The sequence below is a fragment of the Malus sylvestris genome, chromosome 5, assembly GCF_916048215.2.
Source record: "Malus sylvestris chromosome 5, drMalSylv7.2, whole genome shotgun sequence".
In the NCBI taxonomy this organism is placed as follows: domain Eukaryota; kingdom Viridiplantae; phylum Streptophyta; class Magnoliopsida; order Rosales; family Rosaceae; genus Malus; species Malus sylvestris.
This window is the reverse complement of record NC_062264.1, coordinates 38,269,066-38,293,461: the sequence shown is the minus strand read 5'-3', so window position 1 is coordinate 38,293,461 and position 24,396 is coordinate 38,269,066. Positions and strand designations below refer to the sequence as shown.

The following is a 24,396-nucleotide window of genomic DNA, read 5'->3' as shown; positions in this document are numbered from 1 at the left end:
TGTAGAAAGGGCATGATTGCAAATAATTTTAGTCATTAAGGATATATTAGTACCTTCACATCAAATTTTGGTTATAATTACAATAAATTTAAAAGGGTGGCTATTATTCTATATAGGGTCTAAATTTTGGTTATTTTTCCAAATTTCCACTTGCTTTCTCTCAATCTATATATTTGCTAGTAACGTCTTAATTAGGACGACTAAGGTAATTTTGACTTGCTTTCTCTCGGTCTGTATATTTGCTAGTAACGTCTTAATCAGGAAACGACTTTGCTTTCACTCGGTCTATAGATTTGCTAGCATCTAGAAAAATTCATAGTTGCATACCAGTCAATGAATTAAGATCCAATTAATCAGGAAACGACTTTGCTTTCACTCGGTCTATAAATTTGCTAGCATCTAGAAAAATTCATAGTTGCATACCAATCAATGAATTAAGATCCAATTACAGAAATATCTAAACTTTACTTCAATTTAATATTGTTTTCCCCAAAAACAGCACAATCCCACAAAAATAAAGTAAAAAACAAAACAACAACAATATATCATGAATTAAATTAAAATTCTCACCTCCACCTCCAGCAGAGCTTTCGCATTCTCAACCTGTCGCAAAAAAAAATAAAAAATAAAAAATCAAATCAAATTCAAAGTAAAAATAAAAAAGAGAACTTGAATCTAGCAACCCTACTCCCCCTCTTTCTCCCTCTGCAATTCACGCGTGCACCCCCTCCCTCTGTAACCCTCCCCGTGAAACCCCTAAACTACCCATAACCCTACCACCCTTCCCAGTATCCCACCTTCTTCAATCTGTCCCAGCGATTGGATCCCTGAAATATTCTATTCATGAAGTGCTTGATAAAGAAACCCACTTTAGTTGGATCAGTGATCCCAGCAACAATTAAATTTTCATAGTTTCCAGTGGCAACATGCATCCATAGTTGGGGTTGTCACTTGAAAGCACCTGAGAAATGAGACTTTAATTTATATGATGAAACATATTAAACAGATAGTGAGCATAGTATATAAAGTGAAACGAAAAAAAATGCCTTCTCACTGACAATGCTTCCATTTACAACATCACTTTTGGCAATTAATTTCAAAGGGTGACTTAGAGCTCTTTTAACGATATCTGCTTCGGCCTGCAAATTTCAATATAATTTTAGCCAATATTCAATTCAGCATGTCATCATCAAATATTTTTTGAGTCAAAACTGATAACTAGGGTAATTCAATAAGCAACAGATTGTCTACTTCTGCTTGTAGTGTGCTTTAACTACATCTTACATGAAATCACTATGATTGACAACAATGAGAACTCGAGCTATGAGAAACCCTGTTCTTAAAGCCTCATACCTTAACTCTTCAATAAACATTTCATTCAGTGCTGAGAGCATACTTATAGGGAACAGTCCCACCTTCCAGCGGTGTTTTGATTGCAGGATGATGTTTGAATTTCTACAAGGAATAAAAATAAAACCAATAAATGTTAGCCTAGGAGTAGGGCCGGATATTTTTTTCAGGTCAGATAAATGACTCTGAACTTGGAAGTAAAATATGGAAATCACAACCCAAAACACAGATTAACAAATGCTATCATTTCAGATTTTCACATACAACATAGCAGATAAGGAAGAGTAAAGAAAATTGGAGAGAAATTCGAACAGAATAAGGTGTGTGTGTGTGTGTGTGTGTGTATACATATATATGGTGACAATCATACATTTGATTCCCACAATATTTCATGTCTTGCATAAAAATTAGAAATTATAAAAAAAAAAATGGCAAAGAAGAAAAGGGTACCTCATACTTTCCCTGCAGCTGCTTTTCAAAAGGCAAAATGCTTTAGATCCTAAGTACCAAGCAAATATAGAAGCGATTCAACAATTATCAAAGAAAATCAACCATGCAAGGAACAAAACTTAAAAACTAAACAATTATCAAAACTTGTGAAGAATGCTAAATCCAACTAATTCGAAACATAAAGTAACCCGAAAGATATAAAACTTATAAATTCTATATAAATTATAATCCTTTACACTATGTTTGGATGAAGAAGTTCAAGATTACTAAGGAATTTTAAAATGACAGAAATTGAATTGATGAGATTTTATTTTTTAGAATTTGTGAATTTTCTTGTTTAGTTAATCTAAAAGAACAATGGAATTCAATACGAAATTTATTATTTTTAAACTCTCAATCATAGAAATTGGGAAATGACACCTATTTACATGGAATTTAAACTTGGGAATTGAAGGTCCCAAATTCCAAGTTTTTTTTCCACGCGGAAATTCTAAATTTCTATGTTTATGAATCCAAACAAGGGAATTAGTGTATGTCAATTTATAAATTCTGACTTTTACCTAAATTCCAAGTTTATTTCCCTCATCCAAACATAGTGTTAGAGAAAATCTCCAATATCCATTATCCAATTAACCTAATTGTATTAAAAACCTAGCAAATCTCCATTAAATTAAGCATATTTTGCAGTAAATTACCCATCTTTTCACAGTAAAGCAATAAAAAGATCATGAGCAAGTAAATCTGGACCACTACGATCAAAATTCCAGCAAACAATAACCATGATTATTGCTACAGCGTTTGACAATGATCAGGCAAAAACCGAATCTTTCGTAGAGCCGCAGATGTTCTATCAAAAAAATCAATAATCGAATTAGTTAATTAAATTTACAGAAGAAAGAGAGAGAAGAGGAGAATGAAGGAGAACAGCAGAAGGAGATGAAATCAGATTCAGAGTTTGAGAGTCAATTGCTGAATTTAGATGAACTGACCTTTTTGATCACAGACAGTCAAATTGGAATGCACAGGGAGAAGCGGAAGAAGAAAAAGAAGATGGAGAGGGGATGGTCGATAGCTTACCCGATGCTGGTTGAGGTCGGAGTTGACAGAATTCAACGAAGCCCTGTGCGATTTCGTCATTGTGAGCTGTGAGAGAATATGATGGTCACATGACTCAATGTGACATCCAGAAAACTTAGTACTACAACACTAAACTTAAAAGGAAAAGTACAAAAGAATCAAAACCATTATAATTCCTTACATGATACTGAATGTCGGTTAGTTAGAAGAGCCCAAGAAGCAATTGTTCCATCTGCTAGCAATCGGCATCTCCCAGATCCATCTGCCAAAGATATACACCAAATTAGATGGAAACACAAAAGAGAATTGGTGGGGCTAGCCAGCCGTCATTCTAGAGGCGGTCTAGCGGCCCACTACTAATTAACATTGCCAACATTCATTTCTTTTTGTATTTCATTTAGTTAAGCTTCCGACATGGGATTTTAACTTCTCCAACCATCAATCAACACAATACCACAAACCCAAAACTGTGCATAAAAGAACAGAAATCAATGACGGATTACAAATTTACATGAGGGCAGTAAAAGCTAATAATGCAGGTTGATTTCCACATTGTTAGCATGATAAATATTGTCATTACACACTTGTGCACCAGTCAAAGCAGGACATTAAGTCTTTCTTGTATCATCCACTCTCTTGCTAGTCCTAGTTTTTTTGCGCATTGCAATTACAAATTAACATTGCCAAGCAATAAATTGATAAAAAGAAGGGGGGAAGATACAACCAAGCCACCTATAGACCAACCAAGCAAAACCAGATGCAAACAAGTATACAAATAAGCAAACTTCAAAACATACAATAGCAAAAAACCAAACACATATAACCAGAATCTAAGAACATTTTAATGACAAAAAAGAAAACTGACCTTTTGCGTGGAGGCAATGAGAAAATATAGAGAAGCAAACCAACTATTTGAAAAGGTAAAAACAAAAGACTGAAATCAAACAATGATATATCGATCTCCAAAATAAATGTACAATATCTTTCAAATTTGATGATAAATTTACATGCAATAAGTCACATAATCACTCGTACAACTAATGTACTTCCTATATTAGACCACACAACACATGCACCATAATCACTTCATTGGTGCTCTGCCTAATTTGCAAATGTCATTTTATCTCCACTGAGTTTCTACATGTATGGGAACATATGTTTTTCTTGTTAATTTGATTAGATTATAAATTGTTTAACTAATTCCTGGAATTCATATCTGTAATATCAAACTATATCAGTTGGATTTTAATGGTAAGTAAAACAGTTGTATAATGAACAAACTAAAACAGTTGTATAATGAACAAACAATGAAAGAAGGAAGCCAAATAATGACAATGAAAAGAAGAGAATTCAAACACATTGAGAATATTAGTTTTAGATTTTGAGAACAGATTTATTCCATTACCTTTTACCTTTCCTCTCTTTTAGCAACAGACAATAGTCATTAAATTTCTTCTCATGGCGTGTGTGCTGTGAGCTTGGCAAAGCCATGTGACCCTAATTTCTTGTTTTTTTTGGAAAAAATTATACAAATGGTACGGTTTCAACTGTACATGTTTAACCTCGGTGTTTTTCAATTTCAGTTTTACCTTTACCATCCATTAATTTTCCTATCCAAAATGTTTTGAAAAATAAATCTATAACTGCTAACGGTCTATATACTTCATGCTGTCAGACTCTGCAATCTAAAAATTCATGTAAATGCAGAGGTTTGGCTGAAGGAGAGGCATCGAAAAAATCCAGAAATCCTTCCATGGTAAACTTAGTTGTACACCCATGGCGTGTGTTGTATGCTAGATGCCCCCTCTCTTTTAACAACACACAATAGCTTATGCAAATGCAAAGAGACTTCAACATGTTTCATTTAAAATAAGTTTACATTTTGTAGCAAATGCATATGGTGAAATAGTCTATAAGTAATCATACTGGCAACCAAACAGAACAGTTCAAAAACTTCAATGGAAATATAAATTGCAGAAAAAAATTTAAAATAGTCTATAAACAGAACAGTTCAAATGCATATGGTGAAATAGTCTATAAGTAATCAACCTGTACAATTTGGGAAATACAAAAGATCAAACAATTTAAAATAACAGTAATAAGTGGCTTTAGTCTAACAAACAAATCCATGTAATTCGCTCAATTCAAAAAAGATGCTCAAATCTCCAATGAACATTTTACAAAGTGATATAGAGATAGGAGGAAAGACTACCAATTAAAAAACAAAGCACACATTAGAATTATCCCGTCATGAGTTCAGGATTATACTGTATAGTTGAGCACTGCCACTTCCTTCCTCAACTTAAGATCAATCTTTGGACCATAAAAGGCACCACCACCTTCATCAATTGATAGCTCCAACCTTTATCATCCCAAGCATCTCTAAGGGCAGATGTTGCTTTCACAGTTTCACCCATATATCATCATCTCCAACAGCTTTCTCTGGCCTCGTAGAGTGATTGACCTCATATTTGCTGAAGCAGAATTGCAACAAAAGTTCTTCGGTAAGATGTAGGACACCCCTAATTTCATCTTTGATCTGATCTTCTAGACAAAATATGTGGGCATCATCCCGCAACAGGTCCCGACGTTAAACAAAAAAAAAACACTTCATACACCTAGGATTATAGACTAACAGTTTGCAAATACTAACACCATAACTGAGTAAAACCTCTTACACGAAAAGACCATGCAAGCTTCCAGATAATTCGTATCCATATACAGCTCCCAACTCAGCAACTTGAATAGGAAATTCAAATTAGTCTCCTTTTCAATCTGCATATCAATAACTCATTTTTAAAGAGCACCAACAACATTGTTTTCCCTGAGCACACCCCCGCCCTCTCTTTTTTATTCCTTTACGCACAGTTCCTGCACATTAAATCATCACCTTCCATACTATATTGAGCCTGAAAATAGTGAAACCCTTACCAATATGATATATGGTAATGGGATCTTCTTTAATACTATCCAAAATTTCCAATTTGTATGGTTCGTTGAGAGCGGTTATTCTTTTGTGAGCTTCATCTCTTGAAACTTCTTCTCTTATGAGTGGTAAGTTTCTTCCATTGATGCGATCCTACAAATCACAAAAGAAATGCTCATGAATAGTTTTCAATAGTTTCATGGTTCCAAAACTTTGATACAAACATGATAACTTAAAACAGAAATTCCACTTACCATCTCCTTCTTGATTCTCTTCAACTCTTTGTCCGTCAAAGGCTCCATATCAAAATCATAATAGAACCCATTTTCTATCCACGGACCAATTGTCACTTTTGCATCCGGGAAGAGCTTTTGAACAGCCATGGCCATCACGTGTGCACACTGCAGTCAAACACATAAATAGTTCATCACCATAACAGCGGAAAAGGCGCCATTAATACCAAACTACAAGGAAATTCAGAAAAAAATGAACATAGCTCGACCTCAACACTTAATCAAAATGTAGAAGCCCATGTATCTTCTCACATTCCCAAAAACAGGATGAAAATTTTCGCAGCTTATCTACTGCTGTACACCCATTTTTCCATGTCCTATTCGATCAAATTTCAAATTACCGAAAAGTTATGTTCTTATTTTCTTCATCCTCCCTTCCTCATTCTTCACAACAGAATCAGGTGACAATTAGTAACGTAGAATTGAAAATAGTTTATTAAAAGCATCAACTTTCAAAAGCGGGAAGCTCCTAAGAATCTAAAAATTCAACAGGAAAGCACTCCTACTTCAATTTAACATAACACAATCATAAATCCAATCCAAAGCAATGAAATTTCAATAAATACCGTGTCTCGAATTTTGATGAGGCTTTCGGAGGACTCGTTGGTTGGAAGCACGACTTTCTCAGGCTTATCAGCTGCCTCCATCTGGGCATCCTTCAATTTGTCGTCTTGGGTCGAGACCTGAGCCTCCGTGGCCATCGCCGAGGAGGTGGAGACTCCATTTCTACCGCCGTAGAGGGACAGAGCCCTGAACTCGGAGCTCAGTGGCGAAGCGCAGTGTTTAACTGGGGAAAGCAAAGAAGAGGTCTTTAGGAGAGGGATTGAGAGGAAGGAAGAAGAAGTGGCCATTGCCATTCTCTGAAGGATTAACATCTGGGTTGTGTTTGGATTTCAGAATTATGATTGGGTTCGTGTGCAACGGTGGAGGGTGAGTGAGAGTGGCGTTCGTGACTTCATTTGTGGTGGAGGTTTGGCTTTCGGTGTTTGTCCCTCGGACGCCTTAGAAAAGGCGAAGATCGAGAGCGACTGAAGCAGAGGCTTGTGAGAGACAAGTTGAAACGGAAAGAAAAGTCGAGACGTTGCAGTCGAAGCAGACCTTTCGACGACGATGGACACGTAACCATCCCCTCACCAAATCCCACACAGCCGGCGATCCTGCACAGCGATGATCAACGTGTTGATCGCAAAACCGAAAATTCCAATCCGAACGGAAATTCCAGCCCAAAGACCCAAAGCCCTTTCAGAAGCCAAGTGGTAATTTTGCAATAACGTTAAATCAGGGGGCAGAGAGGCTCAGTGGCAATTCCGTAAATTAGCTGAAATGTACCCCCAAAATTGCACAGTGCCACCTCCCCCTACTTTAGACTAAAGTAATTATGATGTTCTGACAGAGAAATTCATATTACATAATTTTTCATTTTTTTTTCAAAAATTATATAGAAATGTATATGGCTATATCTTTTTATCTAATTATTTGTGAGAAATTTTTATGCTGAAAAATACAATTTAGTACACTGTATACCAAGTATTATAATATAATTAGTTGAATTTTTTTTTTTAATTTCCTATCAATTGTATTATTACACTTGACATATTGAAATGTGTTTCCTATACACGGGAAAATCTCTGGCATACTACTTCCATAGACCTTGCAACAAATGGCAAAGCAGCAAATACTCACCAAGAAAGAGGTCAAACTTGATAACTTACCCCATGAAAATACGCCATTTTCTTAGTTGGCAAAAATTCTAGGATAATACATTGTACTCACTAGAATACTGAATACCCTATACAATCATTTTTCAAACTTTTAAAAAAAAAAGAAAAAAAAGACAACTAGTGGTAAGTCATTGTTATCCATCCCTTATGTCACAGAGGCATTTTAGCCTCTCATTGGCTACAAGTCTGACTTCCACACCAGTAGCGGGTTTCGAAACCGAAACTTGCAGTTTTAAGTTTCAATTTTGACTTAATAATATTTTAATACATATTTTATTATTTTTAAAAATAATAGACATATTATTTAATTTGCCTTGAGCTTTAAAAACAAAGTATCTTTTCATTAGGGTGTACCGAATGTGATGTTTATGGGTAATTTGGTAACAAAAGTGGTGTTCTTTAAAAAAAAATTAAAACTAAAGTTTTTTAGTGAGATGTCGCTAAAAACTAGGGTGAACCGAACAGACATACTCTTCGTTGTGAGAAAAAAATTGTGTGGAGTTCAGTTACCATTGGATTTTGCTAAGTGACACTAAAACTCAGTTAAAACTCGACACATAGTAAGTTTATAAAATATTATCAACTATTCTAAATTTAATTTCTTTTTCAATGTGCCTAATTTAATTTCTTTTTTGTGGTTTTCGATTTGCAGGTGGATGTTTGAAGTTTTTTTTCCTGTGATTTTGGGGTAATGTCTCGTGCTACGATGTTGCGTGTGGTTGTCTAATTTGATTCAATTTTTGCTCTTAGGAAACGATGCTCGAGAGGAATCGCTGCCACCAACGGAACCTGTAGACTTGGACTATCAGATTCTCACTCAACCCGAGTGGTGCCGGTGCTGAGAAGCTCACCGAGAGCAGGCCCCGTACCGCCGCTGCCATCTCCACTGTTTGGGGAAAATCCATCAGAGAAGATAAAGACTCCATCTTCTCCAAATTATCACTGTTTATTTAATATTTTATTATTGTATCTTTAATCATTCCTGACCACTACATTCATTATTTAAATGTTAGAGTGAAACTTTAATCATTCTCGTCAGGGTACAAATACAGAGTGTAACATATACCCGGTATCTCACTGTCTGGAAAAATTATCAATTCTCTTTCTTTCTTTCATTTCACATTATGTATTTTGTTTTTATTTTTCTATAAACAATTAATATAAGATATTGACGTGATTTAATTATGACTGTTCAAATAGGAGGAAGGAAAGGGAGGGAAAAAAAAGAGAGGAGAGTATCCTACTCCGAAAATAAGAGCATCTGTATCTTCCTTTACAGCTCATTGTTTAATATTTTATTATTATGTTGACCTAAAATATCACATCACATACCATTTTATTATTAGGAAAAATAATGAAAGAGTTTGAAAACTTTAAGTTTTAACGATAATGACAAAATAAAAGGTAAAAGGAATAGTATCAAAATTGACTTTTTAGTGTAAAAATGTGATTTTTCATTAAAATAAATAATACCGGAAACTTTTCGTTAAAGTTCTCATTATTATTCACCTAAAACCCTCTTTAATCCGTACACCCACTACATCATTTTGAGTATTAGGGCACGTTTGTTTGACAGGATTCGCTGGGACTGGACTGGACTAGACTATAGTCCAGTGTTTGGTGGGCACCGGGATTAGCTTTAATGATCTTAGGTGGGATTCGCTAGGACTAAGGGGGGGCTTAGCCGTTCTTCACGAGGGATCCCAATTTCGGGCGGACTCGTAAGCCAGAGAAACCGCGTCTTCCCACATCTCACATCCCACATCGTCCTCATCTTTGCGTCTGCCCTCGTCGTCGTCCTTGCCGTGCTCCCACATCGTCCTCACGCTCATCGTCGTCCTTGCATCTGGTCGCTGTCATCTGCCTCAAGTTGGTAAGCTTCGAATCTTGGATTTTTTTCGTCGATTTGTGTGGATTTGTTTGTGATATTAACTGAGGTTTATTTGATTTTGTTGTTTTGGGTTTGAGAAATTCATAATATACAAGTGGATTTGCAATTGAACAAATTAGGGTTTTGATATTTAGGTGAAATTGAGATTAGAATTTGGGGTTTTCATAAGATGAAATTGAGATTAGTCTCAGGTGTGTGCTCTCTGTGTATGTGTTTATGTGTACCGTGTGTAATTTGTCTGTGTGTTTGTGTGTGTGTGAGTGTGTTTGTGTGTGTGTGTGTGTGTGTAATCTGTGTAACCTGTGTAATATCTGTGTGTGTGTGTGTGTGTGAGTTGTGTGTGTAAAATGTGCGTGTAATCTATCCGTGTGTGTGTGTGTGTGTGTAACCTGTGTTATTTGTAGTGTGTGTGTGTGTGTGTGTGAGAGTTGTGTGTGTAACCTGTGTGTGAGTTGTGTGTGTAAAATGTGTGTGTAATATGTCCGTGTGTGTGTGTGTGTAATCTGTGTTTGTGTGTATGTGTGTGAGTTGTGCGTGTAACCTGTGTGTGTAAAATATGTGTGTGTGAGTTGTGTGTGTAAAATGTGTGTGTGAGTTGTGTGTGTAAAATGTGTGTGGGAGTGTGAGTGTGAGTGTAAGTGTGCAGTGTGTGTGTGTGTGTGTGTGTGTTTGTGTGTGAGTGTGAGTGTAAGTGTGAGTGTGAGTGTGTGTGCAGTGTGTGTGTGTGTATGCAGTGTGTGTGTGTGTGCAGTGTGTGTGTGTGTGTGTGCAGTGTGTGTGTGAGTGTGTACTGTGAGTGTGAGTGTGAGTGTGTGAGTGAGTGTGTACTGTGAGTGTGAGTGTGAGTGTGTGAGTGAGTGTGTGTGTGAGTGTGTACTGTGTGTGTGTAAGTGTACTCTGTGTGTGTGTGCGTGTGTGTTTGTGTATTGTGTGTGTGTGTGTGTGTGTGTTTGTGTACTCTGTGTGTGTGTGTGTTTGTGTACTCATTAACGTGGGGGTGTGTGTGTGTGTATTGTATGCAGTGTGTGTATGTATGTAGTGTGTGTATGTATGTATGCAGTGTGTGTGTACTTGCAGGGTGTGTGTGTAGTGTATGCAGTGTGTGTATGTATGTAGTGTGTGTATGTATGCAGGGTGTATGCAGTGTGTGTATGTATGTATGCAGGGTGTATGCAGTGTGTGTATGTATGTATGCAGTGTGTGTGTACTTGCAGGGTGTGTGTGTAGTGTATGCAGTGTGTGTATGTATGTAGTGTGTGTATGTATGCAGGGTGTATGCAGTGTGTGTATGTATGTATGCAGGGTGTATGCAGGGTGTATGCAGTGTGTGTATGTATGTATGCAATGTGTGTGTACTTGCAGGGTGTGTGTGTAGTGTATGCAGTGTGTGTATGTATGTAGTGTGTGTGTGTATGTAGTGTGTGTGTGTGTGTTTATGTACTGTGTATGCAGTGTGTATGTATGCAGGGTCTATGCAGGGTGTATGCAGTGTGTATGTATGCAGGGTGTATGCAGTGTGTGTACTGTGTATGTAGTGTGTGTGTACTTGCAGGGTGTGTGTGTAGTGTATGTAGTGTGTGTATGTATGTAGTGTGTGTCTGTTTGTGTACTGTGTGTGCAGGGTGTATGCAGTGTGTATGTATGCAGGGTGTATGCAGGGTGTATGCAGTGTGTGTATGTATGCAGTGTGTGTGTGTGTGTGTGTGAGTGTGTATGCAGTGTGTGTGTGTGAGTGTGTATGCAGTGTGTGTGTGTATGTATGCAGTATGTATGCAGTGTGTGTGTGTGCAGTGTGTGTGTGTGTATGAGTATAAAAACAGAGTGTGTGTGTGAGGGTAAGAGTGTGTTGCACTCTGTCCCCGTGTGTGTGTGTGTGTGACTGTGTTTGTGTGTGTGTGTGTGTGTGTGCAGTGTGTGTGTGTGTGTGTGCAGTGTGTGTGTGTGTATGCAGTGTGTGTGTGTGTGTTAGTGTGTTGCATTCTGTCCCCGTGTGTGTGTGTATGCAGTGTGTGTGTGTGTGTGTTAGTGTGTTGCATTCTGTCCCCGTGTGTGTGTGTGTGTGTGTGACTGTGTTTGTGTGTGAGTGTGAGTGTAAGTGTGAGTGTGAGTGTGTGTGCAGTGTGTGTGTGTATGCAGTGTGTGTGTGTGTGTGTGTGCAGTGTGTGTGTGTGTGCAGTGTGTGTGTGAGTGTGTATGTAGTGTGTGTGTGTGTGTATGCAATGTGTGTGTGTGTGTATGTATGCAGTGTGTGTGTGTGTGTAGGTATGCAGTGTGCAGTGTGTGTGTGTGTGTAGGTATGCAGTGTGCAGTGTGTGTGTGTATGTATGTATGCAGGGTGTGTGTGTGTCTATGTCAGTGTGTGAGAGTGTGTATGTTTGTGTGTTAGTGTGAGTGTGAGTGTAAGTATGTATGTGTATTTTGCACATTTGTCCATGAGTGTGTGTGTATGTACTTGGTTTATAACCATGCTATTACAATGTGAATGTTTTGTGTTGTGTGGGGTTGATGCTGAATTGCAATTTTTTGTGGTTGTTGGTTGCAGAGAAGAGGAGCATAAACAGAAGGCTAAGGCTAAGGCTACTGCATTACAGGTGTCCTTTAATTTCCCTCTTCACATGCAATGCCTAGCAATGATAGCAATCCTCATACTAGTGTTCTTAGACACATGTTTATAGATGTATAAGAGTAGAACATTTTGAATATGATGCCTCGGGTTAATGATAACTTTTTTTTTTTTCAACGCCACTTGTATATTTGTTGCCTCGGGTTAATGATAAATTTTTTTTTTCAACGCCACCTGTACATTTGTTGCCTTGGGTTAATGATAACTTTTTTTTTTCCAACACCACCCGTATATTTGATGCCTCGGATTATGACTTCGCTAGTTACTTTGATCTAGTTCATTTCGTATCATAATCACTTCATTTTCATCACCCTTAATAACAGTAAATATTACATATATAATGTCCTTAATTTGTTTTTTGTTTTTTTTTTTGTTTGGATAGATATGGATCGAAGGAAGCTTTTATTGATCTTATTGTTAGAGATGTCTTATTTGGAGACAATTTGTATTTGTACGGTTCTTGTGGTGATGATGCTACGTGGAAAACAGAGACATGTTGAACGACCCACATTGACTAACCGTTCACTTATTAGACGAGAGATTAGTTTGTGTTATCTGAATGGTATAATAGGGAATACTGATACTGAATGTGTCAACGAATTGAGAATGGATAGAAGGACTTTTGGCATATTATGTGACTTACTTCGTCAAGATGGGAGGGTAAAAACTGATGGTTTGGTGTCTGTAGAGGAGCACGTGTGTATGACTTTACAAATATTAGCACATCACTAAGAATCGTAGTGTTGGCGGTAGATTTTATAGGTCGGGAGAGACTATAAGTAGGTATTTCAATAGCGTATTGCAAGGAATTTTGCGATTACAAGATATCCTATTAAAAGTCCCCCAGCCTGTGCCTATTGATTCTACAGATCCTAGGTGGCGATGTTTTAAGGTATGATGAGAATTTTTTTTTCATTTTCCCTAAGCTTTAACTCTTCATTCCCTTTGTATAAATTAACAAAAACTTTTTTATTTTTTATTTTTAAGAATTGCTTGGGAGCATTGGATGGAACACACATTGATGTGCATGTACCTGAAATTGACAAACCAAGATACCGAACAAGAAAGGGTCGAGTCGCAACTAATGTGTTAGGTGTGTGTTCAGGAGATATGCAGTTCATATATGTGTTTCCGGGGTGGGAGGGTTCCGCATCAGACTCTAGAGTGCTACATGATGCAATTAGTAGGCCTAATGGTTTTAAGGTACCAGCGGGTAAGACTATTACTTAGTCTCAACTTTGTAAGTTAGGTTTAGTTCTGTTTGTCAACTACAAAACACTAATAAGGTCTGTTTTTTTTTTTTTTTCATTAGGTTGTTATTACCTTGTAGATGGTGGTTATACAAATGGTGAAGGATTCCTTGCACCCTATAGAGGAATACCTTATCATTTATCTGAATGGGAGGGACGAACACCTTCTAATAAGGAAGAATATTTTAACATGAAGCATTCTAAGGCAAGGAATGTAATTGAACGCTGTTTTGGCTTGCTAAAAGGAAGGTGGTCGATACTAAGGAGTCCATCTTTCTATCTGATAAGGACACAATGTCGAATAATTACTGCTTGTTGCCTACTACACAATCTTATTAGGCAAGAGATGTCTGTAGATCCAATGGAGAATTTGCCAATAATAGAAGATGGACAAAATACAGAAGAAGGTGAATATGTTGGTAGTGTTTAAACATCGGACCAGTGGACTGCAATGAGGAATGATATGGCTCAGGAAATGTATAATGAGTGGAGAGCAATTAGGAACCAGCAACCGAACTAGCTATATGCGTTAATGATAACATTTTATTTTAGTATTCCTTTTTATCATGCATTTGTTAGATATTAGCACAATGATTGGATGGTATGCAAATTAATTGGATATTATGCAAGTTGATTGGATATTATGCAAATTGATTATTTGTATGGTATTTTCCTTCATTAAAATATTTTTTGTTTAGGTATGGATAACGAAAATTTTTTGAATGCTACTCAAGAGCCAAAAGGAAGAAGGCGTAAATGGGAAGCATTTGAGGAAGAAGTATTACTAGGAGTTCTTGAGGATTTTGTTGCTCGGAAGCAACGGTGTGACACCGGTGCTTTCAAACAAGGTACTTTGGTTGAAATAGCAAAAGCTGTCAATGTTTTATGTTCTCATTCAAATATAAAGGCAAATCCACATATTGAGTCCAAGTTGAAGAAATGGAAAAAAACATATAGTATGGTTGTTGACATGATAAACACAAGTGGATTTGCATGGAATGATGTCAAAAAGTGCGTTGAAGTTGACAGTGATGACGCATGGCAAACTTATGTGCAGGTTCATATCCTATTTTATTTATGCATTAGTTATATTCTTGCTGCTATATTTGTTACGCATGCTAAATTTTAGTTTTGCTATGTTGATATAATCTTAGAGAGATAAAGAAGCCGATGGATGGAGAAGCAAACCTTTTCCACTGTTTGATAGATTTGCATATATATTTGGAAAAGGTCGGGCTACGGGTAATGTAGCCGAAACCCCTGCTCAAATGGTGGAGGAACAAAGTCATGATCATGTTGGTGAAAGTGATATTGGAGGTGAAAATTTTGTTTCTTCAATGAACCAACAAAGCCAACAAAGCACCCCATCTGAAAATAGCCAAAGAAAGAGGAAAATAGCTGTGGGAAGTTCAAGTGATGGAACCGAGGCAATTATCAGTGGACTGAAAGATTTTTATGTTGAAAGTGGGAAGAGGATGCAAATGGTAACTGAAGCTTTAGTTCAAGGTACTACAGATCATACTGACATAGCTAATGAACTTGAAGCAATGGGTCTCTCTCCTATGGATCAAATTGATGCATTGTCTCTTATTTTGGATAAACCAAAAAATGTGGGAGTGTTCAGGGCAATCAAACCGGAACTTAAGAAAGTGTTCGTCCAAAGGCTTTTAAGCGACAACGCAAGCGGATGAGGATTTTGGCTAATGTTAACATGGATGTATTTTATTAACGTTAACATGGATGTATTTTATTAATCATACAATCTTATGTTATGACTTATAACTTAGCTTTGCACTAGTATTTTGGCTTATGTTAACTAGCCATTTTGTAAATTATGGAGATCTATTTTGGCTAATGTTAACTAATGTTAACTAGGATTTTCTAAATTATGGAGATCTTATGTACTTGTATTTGTTGAAGTTGCATGTATTGGCCACTATTATTTTTCTTCTGTTGGGTGATAGAGTTTAAATCAAGCTACATTTGCAAATTAAACCCAATTCTATTAGCAGGTAATAGAAACAAAACAATTGTCAATTTTTTTTAAGATTCATAATATACATGGCAAAAATATGCTCCAATTAACCCATATCATGTGATTTGTAGCATTACTCTATTACACAATGGTAAAAATTTGTAGTTCTACTCTAAGCAAACACAAATCTGGTGAACAGTACTATTTTTCTTATCCTGCTTCTTAGTCCGAGACTACACCAAACGCTTCACTAAGTTAGTCCAGCTTAGTCCAGTCTAAGCCAGTCTAGCTTAGTCCCGGCAGCTAGTCCAGTCCGAGACAGTCCGGCGCAACAAACGCACCCTTATTGTATTATTGCAACGACAATTTACAAGCGTAAGCATTACGTGACGTACACCCACTACAAGAATAAGCATTTCTGATTAAATTAATATTTTTGATAAACCCATTTAGAATCTAATCCTGGGTATTGCCTGGATTCCAGGGTATAAACCTTGAAACTTAAAAGGTTGGTTTGATCTGGGTTTTCCAAGTAAGTTCTGCATGAAAGTGTTGGCTGATGCTGCTCCGCTCCCTCAACGCTCATTTTTTACACATCGCATCGTCGATCCGATCCCCGCTCCAATCCGCCAAACAGGTTTGTCCCCCCTCCCAAATCCCTAATTCGTATTGTTTATTTCTGTCCGAATTTTGATCTGTTTTTTTTTCTTTTCAATATTTCCAGTAAATCATTTGTTATTCCTCCTCATCTCTCTCAGTGCTTTCACTGAAATTTTCAGTTCTTAGATCGTATTTTGTTTCTGATTTTTGTTTGCGTTCAGTGTGATTTTGTGTGAAAGAATCAAAGATGTTGGGAATTTTAAGGTAAAAAGTGGGAGCTGGAAGCTCATCAGCTATGGTACACCCTCTTCTTCTGCAATTTATGAACTTTCATTATATAAAACACTTGATTAATTTATTATTATGTGATTTACTGCCTAATCTTTGTGTTGGTTCAGATTTTGGGGCAGAGGATCCGCCCCGCCACGTCGGCACTGAGGGGTTTCGCGTCTTCGGCGAAAGAGGTAATCTGACGCCTACCATCATCTAATCTTTGGCATTTATAATCCATGTGATTGCTTAACAAAAAATTTGTGTTTTTGCTTTTTCAGAAGATTAATTTTTGTATAACATATAAATCTTATAAACATTCTACCCATTGTTTAGTTTAACGAATTTTCTAGTGTTAGTTCTGCACCATTTCAATTTGCCTTTAATTGGATAAATAATAGCATTGTTTAGCTAATTTGCAAATTTCCTCATATTCCTAAGTTAACATTTTTAGTCAAAATTTTTAGATTTTACAGATTTTTCCAGTTCAGGATGATAAAAATTTGGGGCTTTGATTTGTTGATGTGATTTCCACGTACTCTGAATTCAAATAGAAATGCAAGGATATATTAGATATACATCATCATAGCCAAAACCTTAGAGGCAGAAAAGACCCAAGGACAAGTACAGGGGTGCACAAAAGGATAAAAGGCGTTCAGAAATCATTTCCCATTATTTATCACATTCCTTCTTCTATAATGCCAGCGAGCAGTGATTGAGTGACGTTTACTGGAGAAGGCGTAGGGTCAACCCCGGGGGTGTTAGCACCACTTGCATTGCTGCCTTCGGGCTAATAGTTGAGGTGAACATTACTATGCTTGGATGCAGTTGATGGGGTATCATCCTCCACCAAAAATCTACCTGTTGAAAATGTTGTTACATCTTTAAAATTATAATCTGTCAAATAGTTTGGCTTCGACATGACAGTGCCTATGTCAATGTCTCCAGAGAGCATTGCAACCACGCGTGACATAGATGGCCTCGCCATCGGTGATCCCTGCGTGCACAGGAGTGCTGCTTTTATCAATCTAGTTGCTTCAGTTTCATCAAACTCTGTCAATCTCGTATCCACCAGCCCTAGAGTTTGGTCGTTTTCATGTAGGGTCCATACCTGAAAAACATTATGCCACGGTCAAAGGAAAGTATAAATAAGTTTTTCACAACAATGCCTAAATGAAGCTAGGCAAATGCAATTCCTACCCATTCAAGAAGATAAATCTTTTCTGGATCCAAGTTGTTGTAAGAGTTTGGTCTCCCACTGAGGATCTCCAAAACAACGACTCCAAAACCAAACACATCGGCCTTCTCGGTCAAATGTCCAAATAATGCATACTCCGGTGCCAAATAGCCTCTACAATGCAAGATAATCAAATGGTTGCACAATGTTGCTTGAGATCATTAGAGGCATTATTAACGTGTTAAAATTTCATGCAAGTATAAATGTGTGTGGCCATAATGTATGTATCCTCTGGAAAAACAATAAAGGATGGCTTACATTGTCCCTACAACCTGGGTGCTGATATGGGTTTTCTCGTCATCATAAAGCTTTGCCAGTCCAAAATCTGATATTTTTTGGGAGAGTTTTGCATCGAGCAAAATATTACTTGCTTTGACATCTCGATGTACAATCCTTGGCCTTGACTCCTCATGAAGGTAAGCAAGTCCTCTTGCGGTTCCCAATAATATATTGAATCGAGTAGGCCAGTCAAGGTGCAAGTTACTTGTTCCTGAAATATTAGTGAACACATCCAATCAAAAACATTTCCTAACAATTTTAGAGTGCTTGAAACTGCAGACAATGCTGTTTCTATGCAACCTAAAAGTAGATAGGTTTGTACCAAAAAGTGCATGATCAAGGCTCTTGTTTTCAAGATACTCATAAACCAAAATGCAGTGGCTGCCTTCGATGCAGCATCCATACAATTTCACTAGATTCCGATGTTGCACAGCAGATATGGTAGCAATTTCAGATACAAATTGACTCTTCCCTTGGTGAGATGCTACTGAAAGTTGCTTCACAGCCACTACTCTCCCATCAGAAAGTGTACCCTACAATGTACACAGAAACACAATTTAGTGACGTGAAAGGAAAGAAAACAAAAGCTATATTTTCTTCTCTCGCTCTCCCTCCATTTCTCTTGTCATTACTTCAAGTACATGATACTGATGTAATACGGATTTCACCTTATAAACAGGGCCATATCCTCCCTCTCCTAACTTATTTGAAGGATTAAAATCTTCGGTTGCAGCTCTCAACTCAGCATAACTGAAAGTATTTGGTCGAGGGCCTAATCCTAGAATATCTGCACATTTGCGAAACAGTGTGACATTAGTTTTACTTTCGTGAAAGCATTCTTACTTGTGTGTGTTAATGTCATAGCAGAGAAACCTGAATTGGATACCACTAATAATATGGTCGTTTACCTTCATTGTCTTCTTTTTCTGATTTTTTCCTCCTCATATATAGAATCACAAATATTAATAGCAAGCTCACAACTCCAACAGGAACTGCAATACCAACTATCAACCCAGTCCTGCTTTTCTTTCCTGGAGTAGTTGGTGGAAGCCCAGAAACTGTTGGTGTAAAATTTGAGTGATAAAACAGACGAATTCTTCAGTGTCAATTAACAGCAGAAAAATAATTGACAGTAGAAAAATACATTTAAACCACTCACAGGAAATCTCTATAAGTTATCACATATTATACCTGAAGCAGCATGGACAGCTGCTATTAGTGGGCCGTAATCACCATACTTGGGTATGCAACAAGTCCCCTTACCAGCCCAGAATAGATGAATTTCAAGATAATTCTCTGACACGCTAACATTAATTGTTTTCACAACTGCTCGGTTAACACCACCTGCCTCCGACGATATGTCAAAGTCCTTCATCATGCGGGTACCCTAGCAACCAATCCAAATGGAGAGGTAGGTGATAATTCTAGTCTCCTTTAAATCACTGTCTTTAGTTAATGTAGCTTAAAACATCGAAAACCTGTCCAATGAGGTGTTTACTTCAAATAAGTTAGAATTTTTATTCTATAAGCAGTCTTACCTGAATATAGATATCAAATACACGCCGTCCTAGACTTTTCCAAGTTTGCGAAGTGCGACTTTCATAAACCGTCTCTGCAAAGTGCAATGTTACAGTGTATGGCCCATTCTCAAGGCCCAGGCCATAATATCTCAGTGATCCTTGGGACACTCTTGAAGTCGAGAAAAGGTATGGGGTCACATCTGTTCCGGTGACTACTGCAGTGGTATCTACCAGAAACAATGGGTTCTTCCGTGTGTCATTAACCAAACCGGCATTGCTGACAGCCCATTTCTCTGTACTTGTTACATAGAATGCTGCTTGGCCAAGAGGTGAGTCGTCAGTCTCATACAATATGCCATCACCTCCCGTCAATTGTTTTCCACCACACTTGATTGAGAAGCTTGCATCTGTAAAGTTTCATGTAATACCAGAAGCTAGCCATGATTAGCGATGAAACGTCAAATTGAAGACTCATACAAATGTTATTCAATCACAAATTTCTAACCAGTTATGCGTATTACTGAACTTATGAAAACATGCTTGCAATCTATATCCATATGTATCCATAACTAGAGAAGCAATGCCTTTTCCTCTAACATGATGTTGCGTTAAAATAGTAAATGATGGGTGACATAAGAGCATATTACATCGTGGGGTATTTCGATTGCATGGAAAATTTCTCTGGAGGCAATTCAATCCACGAAGACTGCAGACACACAGAACAGTTATTAGTTATGCAAATAGAATCATGTAGTGGAAGAGTAGTGATAGTATTGCTTGTCTTAAACGAGTAAGAGAATCTTCAACTCACTCCATGTTTGAACTGTCAAATGTGAAGTTGTTGACCACTAAGTTCCTGCATAAAATCATTAATCGATCAACATATGAAGAACTATATCTTTATCAAATGAAAATTCCATGTACAAGATCAAAACATAGTAGGCAAGTAGCATTGTGAAAACGAATCTCAGTGATAATTTTTTGTCCGAACATATTCTGGTGATTTAAACTGTAAAATGAAGGTGAAAGATAAAAGGACACGTACAGTTGCGACATTGTGGTCGCCCACTGGGGAAGGCTTCCTGATAAAAAATTGTAAGACAAATCTCTGCAAATAACAAAATAGAATCAAAAGACACAAAATGCATGAAAGTTCTTAAGAACTTGTGTAAGATAGGATTAGAATGCTTACGATTATACACAAACACATACATGCACCGTGCATTCTATATGACTACTTTAAGAAACGAGGACTTACATAGTCTTAAGTTGAATCCTCTCTTGGCTCGGAAGAGGTCCGGAGAGACTATTGTTTCCAAGAAACCTGGCCATTTCGATTATAGTAGAAGGCACCCAGAAAAGAAAAAGGTCAGATGTGCACAAAATCTAGAAGGATTAGTCCAGATCTTCAATCAAAGTAGGGAATGTTAAAGATTTGGTAACTTATGTATGATAAGGCAAGAAAAAGATAATAATAAGGACGGGGATTACAAGGATGTAAGAGAACTCATGGTGAACAAAGAACTTGGGAGTTGGCCTGTCAAATTGTTGAAACTCAGATCCCTGCACACCAACGATAAGTTGAGAGGAGCAGTCAGAATGAAAGAAAACTAATTGGTCTCGTTGGGACTCAAGCTTATATTTGCTGGTACGTACAGTGTCTGTAGACTTTGATATTCTCCAATATCAGATGGGATGGTACCAGTGATTAATGCGTTTCGTAGTTTTCTGTATTCCAAAAACATAAAATTCGATAAAAAGTAGATGGAGTAAGATATCAAATTTCAAAAGGAAAAAGAAGTTAGATGAAAGTATCTAGATCGATGAGAATCTTCACTTACAAATCAATCAAGTTTTTCAGATTTTTTATGAAATCAAGAGAAGAGCTCCCATTGTATATATCAGTGATTCCCCTACATCATTATACGCAAAATCAACTGAAATCCCGTCTTCGGAGAAAGAGAGAGAGAATTACAATTTATGAAACATTTGTACTTACAGAGCGAGCAATGAGGTTAGTTGAGAAAAGCTGGTTGGTATTGGGCCTTCGAAAGAGTTCCCATGAAAACTCCTACAGAAACATGTAAGAAGCTTGTCAACAAATTATCCATCTCAGGTCTGCTTTCATAAACTGCAAAAGATCAAAGGTTTCTCTACTTACAAACCAATGAGTTGTGTCCAATTCCCTATGAAATCAGGTATCTTTCCTGAGAAAGGATTGTTCGATGCCAAGCTAAAATTCAAAAAGTTGACTTATACTAAGCTCATCCAAGAAAAGCAATCTCAAAGTACTGGATAAACGAACAAATCTAAAATACGATTTAAGAGCCGTTCTTACAGGATTTGCATGTTGGTGAGCTTGGCAAATGTTGGAGGAATTTCACCACCGAGTCCACAGCTGTCCAAGTAACTGTGAATATCATAAGGCAACTGATTAATACCCATTTCATACAATAAAGTGCAATTTTTGCTCATCTGTAAGGAATTAACATGTAATTCAAATTTGATGATTTAACAAAGCACTTACAGTTGCTCGAGCTTGACTAAATTACCAAGTTCTGGAGGGAGTGTTCCGGAGAAATTATTTGATCCGATGTCCCTGCAAGTCATGTTGAACGGGCAAACACTTACTTGAAAGCAATTATTGAAGTGTGATAGAAGGTTCTGTGTATCAAATTTGTGTTTTCACTTGAGTTTAAAATACCAAGTGTGCAGCTCTAATGTAGCAAGGCAAATAATGCCAGGTGTAATGATCCTAGCAACTAGCTAGATGTAAGGCTGAGATTGTTTTGTGAAGAGAGAGAATCCACCTTGGATTCTAACGGTTATGTAAAGCACATAGTGTGTGTGAATTGTAGAGAGATGAAGAGAATATGCTCTGCTAGATTTTGCAGAGAGAGAGAAACCTTCAGAAAATTCTTCCATTGTTACCCTTCTCATTTTCTATTCTTCGATTGTTCATTCATAACCAAATTTTTAGATTATAACAACAGGTTATGTATCTAATGTTTACGACACAAAATTTTATTGTACGCTCTCTAATTTTTCATGGCTTACAGCACGGTTAGCTCCTTAAGGTTTCCAAGCTCCTTGGGGATGGGCCCAGAGAATGAATTGAAGCGAATATACCTGAATGGAGATATCAGTTAGTGAAAGATAAGCACCATTAAACTTAATTACATTACATAACAGGAAACCAGTGCTGCATTATTCAATAAAAGCATAATGATTTTTTGTAGATTACGGCATAAATAGTAGCGAAAAGGTGTAAAGAACATAACTGTAGATTATGATATTCAAAATGAAGTATACAAATTGCTACGGGTCTCATAAGAAGTATGAGTACTTAAAGAATTGTTCTCTCACTACTTACAATACAGTCATTGCTGACATATTGCCAATGAATGCCAGTAGGGGACCGGTGAAATAATTATAATCGATCCTCCTACAAAAATTGAAAGGAAGTGTAATCGTTAACTCTTAATCTTACAACATCACCATATTTTTGTTGAAATCCCACATCGGCTAGAGAAATGAAGAAAGAAGAGTTTTAATATCTAAATCTCACTCCAACTAATACCGAGGTCTTTTGAGATAAACCCCACACCTGACGGATTGTGCAGGTGAAAATTACCAAGTTGGAAGACAATATTGGTGTTGTTGGAAGTAAGCCTTTGGCCCGTCTCTCTAATAATTCTACAATTCTTAATGTCCAATAGATAATTTTGATGAACCAAAAACGGAGAAGGGAGTTGGAAAAAATTCATATAAAAGTGTGAGATATCTCAGAGCCAAAATTTTGAATATCCAATATATTTTGATGAACCAAGTTGGAAAAAATTCATACAAAGTTGTGAGATATCTTAGAGCCACAAATTCTTCTGGAAACACCCCTTGTTTGTTAAGAGCATACACTCTCCTGGAAAGCAAAAAGATTGAACATTTAGAACTACATAAAATGGAGCGACACAGTCAAATTATGACGTCAATATATATAGGTAGCAAGTGAAAAATCAGCAGTGGCATGGAAATCTTGTTCATAAAGAGAGAGTAGTTTAACGTACAGTTTGGTGATGTGGCATGTAGCATTGTTGTCGTAAGAACAGTCGCAAACGATGGCTGGGTTGTTATTTTGGCTCTCAAAGTCGGTGCCGTTGATGGCAGATCCACTGCAGGGTTCTCCACTGATATTCCACAGCCCCGACACTGCTTGTGTGTCCCATTGTTGAAATATTGAGTTCAACGCCCTCACTGCACTCTCAGTTAATTCAGTCCTTGTGTGTATTAGATTATATCACCATAATTTGACTTGTGTTACCACTTACCAAACTATCTCGAATCAAATGAGAGATCAAATTGATTATTACAAAGGAAAATTACCCTTAATTTGGATGTTTTGTATATGGGAAGAAAAAAGGTTTTGCAAATAAGTTTCTCGAAACTTCATTTCATAGTCGAAAAACACTTAAAATGTCATTTTGTTGAGGGGGAAAAGCCCAGTTCCTGGTCAAAAACACTTAAATGTGGCGAAGTGTGTGTGTGTGTGTGTATGTGGGGGGGTGGTGTGGGGCGAGAGAGAGAGAGAGAGAACCTTCAGATGGATCAGTGGTAGCATTTTGAGCAAGGGACAGCTGAAACCAGAAGCAGTTGAGGAAGCAGAGTAATAGTATCCTCATCATCAACTTCATCTTCATATTGTACATGTGCAGAACTTGCTCTCCTCGACGTCTTAATTGGGACTAAGATAATTTTGTATGTATGTAAACAACTTGCTTTCTCTCGGTCCATATATTTGCTACTAACGTCTTAATTGGGACGACTAAAGTACTTTTGTATGTATATAAACTTACTTTCTCTTATTCCATATATTTGCCAGTAACATCTTAATTGGGACTGAGATACTTTTGCTTGTAGGTAAACAACTTGATTTCTCT

The 24,396-nt window shown here is 37.2% G+C and overlaps 5 protein-coding genes and 2 long non-coding RNA genes across 8 annotated transcripts in view; 4 read left to right on the top strand and 3 right to left on the bottom strand.

The window, feature by feature from the left end:
• Positions 1 to 398: 398 nt before the first annotated feature.
• On the bottom strand, positions 399 to 2,016 carry LOC126620851 (uncharacterized). The gene is made up of 5 exons (XR_007622690.1): positions 1,801 to 2,016; positions 1,285 to 1,455; positions 1,059 to 1,139; positions 798 to 961; positions 399 to 603 (listed from the first exon to the last, which is right to left on the bottom strand). It is a non-coding gene; the product is annotated as an uncharacterized LOC126620851 (long non-coding RNA).
• Positions 2,017 to 4,721: 2,705 nt separating this feature from the next.
• On the bottom strand, positions 4,722 to 7,333 carry LOC126620817 (threonine--tRNA ligase, chloroplastic/mitochondrial 2-like). 2 transcript variants are annotated; one of them, XM_050289128.1, is made up of 4 exons: positions 6,663 to 7,333; positions 6,058 to 6,204; positions 5,809 to 5,956; positions 4,722 to 5,748 (listed from the first exon to the last, which is right to left on the bottom strand). In XM_050289128.1, the coding sequence occupies exons 1-4, from the start codon at positions 6,969 to 6,971 to the stop codon at positions 5,660 to 5,662; spliced, it is 693 nt and encodes a 230-aa protein (XP_050145085.1). In that variant the 5' UTR covers positions 6,972 to 7,333; the 3' UTR covers positions 4,722 to 5,659. The 2 variants fall into 2 exon arrangements, with proteins under 2 accessions (XP_050145085.1, XP_050145086.1); XM_050289129.1 differs by having other exon boundaries at positions 4,722 to 5,652; positions 6,663 to 7,331.
• Positions 7,334 to 12,247: 4,914 nt separating this feature from the next.
• Positions 12,248 to 15,557, top strand: LOC126620810 (uncharacterized). Its single transcript, XM_050289108.1, has 3 exons — positions 12,248 to 12,299; positions 14,280 to 14,638; positions 14,736 to 15,557. The coding sequence occupies exons 2-3, from the start codon at positions 14,282 to 14,284 to the stop codon at positions 15,270 to 15,272; spliced, it is 894 nt and encodes a 297-aa protein (XP_050145065.1). The 5' UTR covers positions 12,248 to 12,299; positions 14,280 to 14,281; the 3' UTR covers positions 15,273 to 15,557.
• On the top strand, positions 13,068 to 14,109 carry LOC126620839 (protein ALP1-like). The gene is made up of 3 exons (XM_050289174.1): positions 13,068 to 13,223; positions 13,319 to 13,544; positions 13,644 to 14,109. Exons 2-3 carry the CDS (start codon positions 13,442 to 13,444, stop codon positions 14,009 to 14,011), a joined length of 471 nt encoding a protein of 156 aa, XP_050145131.1. The 5' UTR covers positions 13,068 to 13,223; positions 13,319 to 13,441; the 3' UTR covers positions 14,012 to 14,109.
• Positions 15,558 to 16,116: 559 nt separating the features above from the next.
• The window catches only part of LOC126622876 (uncharacterized), a gene marked incomplete at its 5' end in the record, with an annotated part of 51,524 nt that continues 43,244 nt past the window's right edge, over positions 16,117 to 24,396 (top strand). The window contains 2 exons of the mRNA XM_050291568.1: positions 16,117 to 16,193; positions 16,378 to 16,454. Of these exons, the coding sequence (XP_050147525.1) occupies positions 16,117 to 16,193; positions 16,378 to 16,454 (154 nt within the window). The remainder of the gene's footprint in view (positions 16,194 to 16,377; positions 16,455 to 24,396) is intronic.
• LOC126620788 (probable LRR receptor-like serine/threonine-protein kinase At1g56130) lies at positions 16,972 to 24,219 on the bottom strand. Its single transcript, XM_050289083.1, has 24 exons — positions 24,054 to 24,219; positions 23,527 to 23,713; positions 23,310 to 23,381; positions 22,836 to 22,907; positions 22,520 to 22,591; positions 21,990 to 22,061; positions 21,801 to 21,872; positions 21,624 to 21,695; positions 21,462 to 21,533; positions 21,304 to 21,375; positions 21,119 to 21,190; positions 20,954 to 21,025; positions 20,721 to 20,786; positions 20,508 to 20,570; positions 20,274 to 20,318; positions 20,110 to 20,168; positions 19,481 to 19,869; positions 19,134 to 19,329; positions 18,851 to 19,000; positions 18,611 to 18,729; positions 18,265 to 18,475; positions 17,922 to 18,153; positions 17,627 to 17,777; positions 16,972 to 17,537 (listed from the first exon to the last, which is right to left on the bottom strand). The coding sequence occupies exons 1-24, from the start codon at positions 24,163 to 24,165 to the stop codon at positions 17,217 to 17,219; spliced, it is 3,021 nt and encodes a 1,006-aa protein (XP_050145040.1). The 5' UTR covers positions 24,166 to 24,219; the 3' UTR covers positions 16,972 to 17,216.
• On the top strand, positions 21,800 to 22,138 carry LOC126620856 (uncharacterized). Its single transcript, XR_007622694.1, has 2 exons — positions 21,800 to 21,874; positions 21,992 to 22,138. It is a non-coding gene; the product is annotated as an uncharacterized LOC126620856 (long non-coding RNA).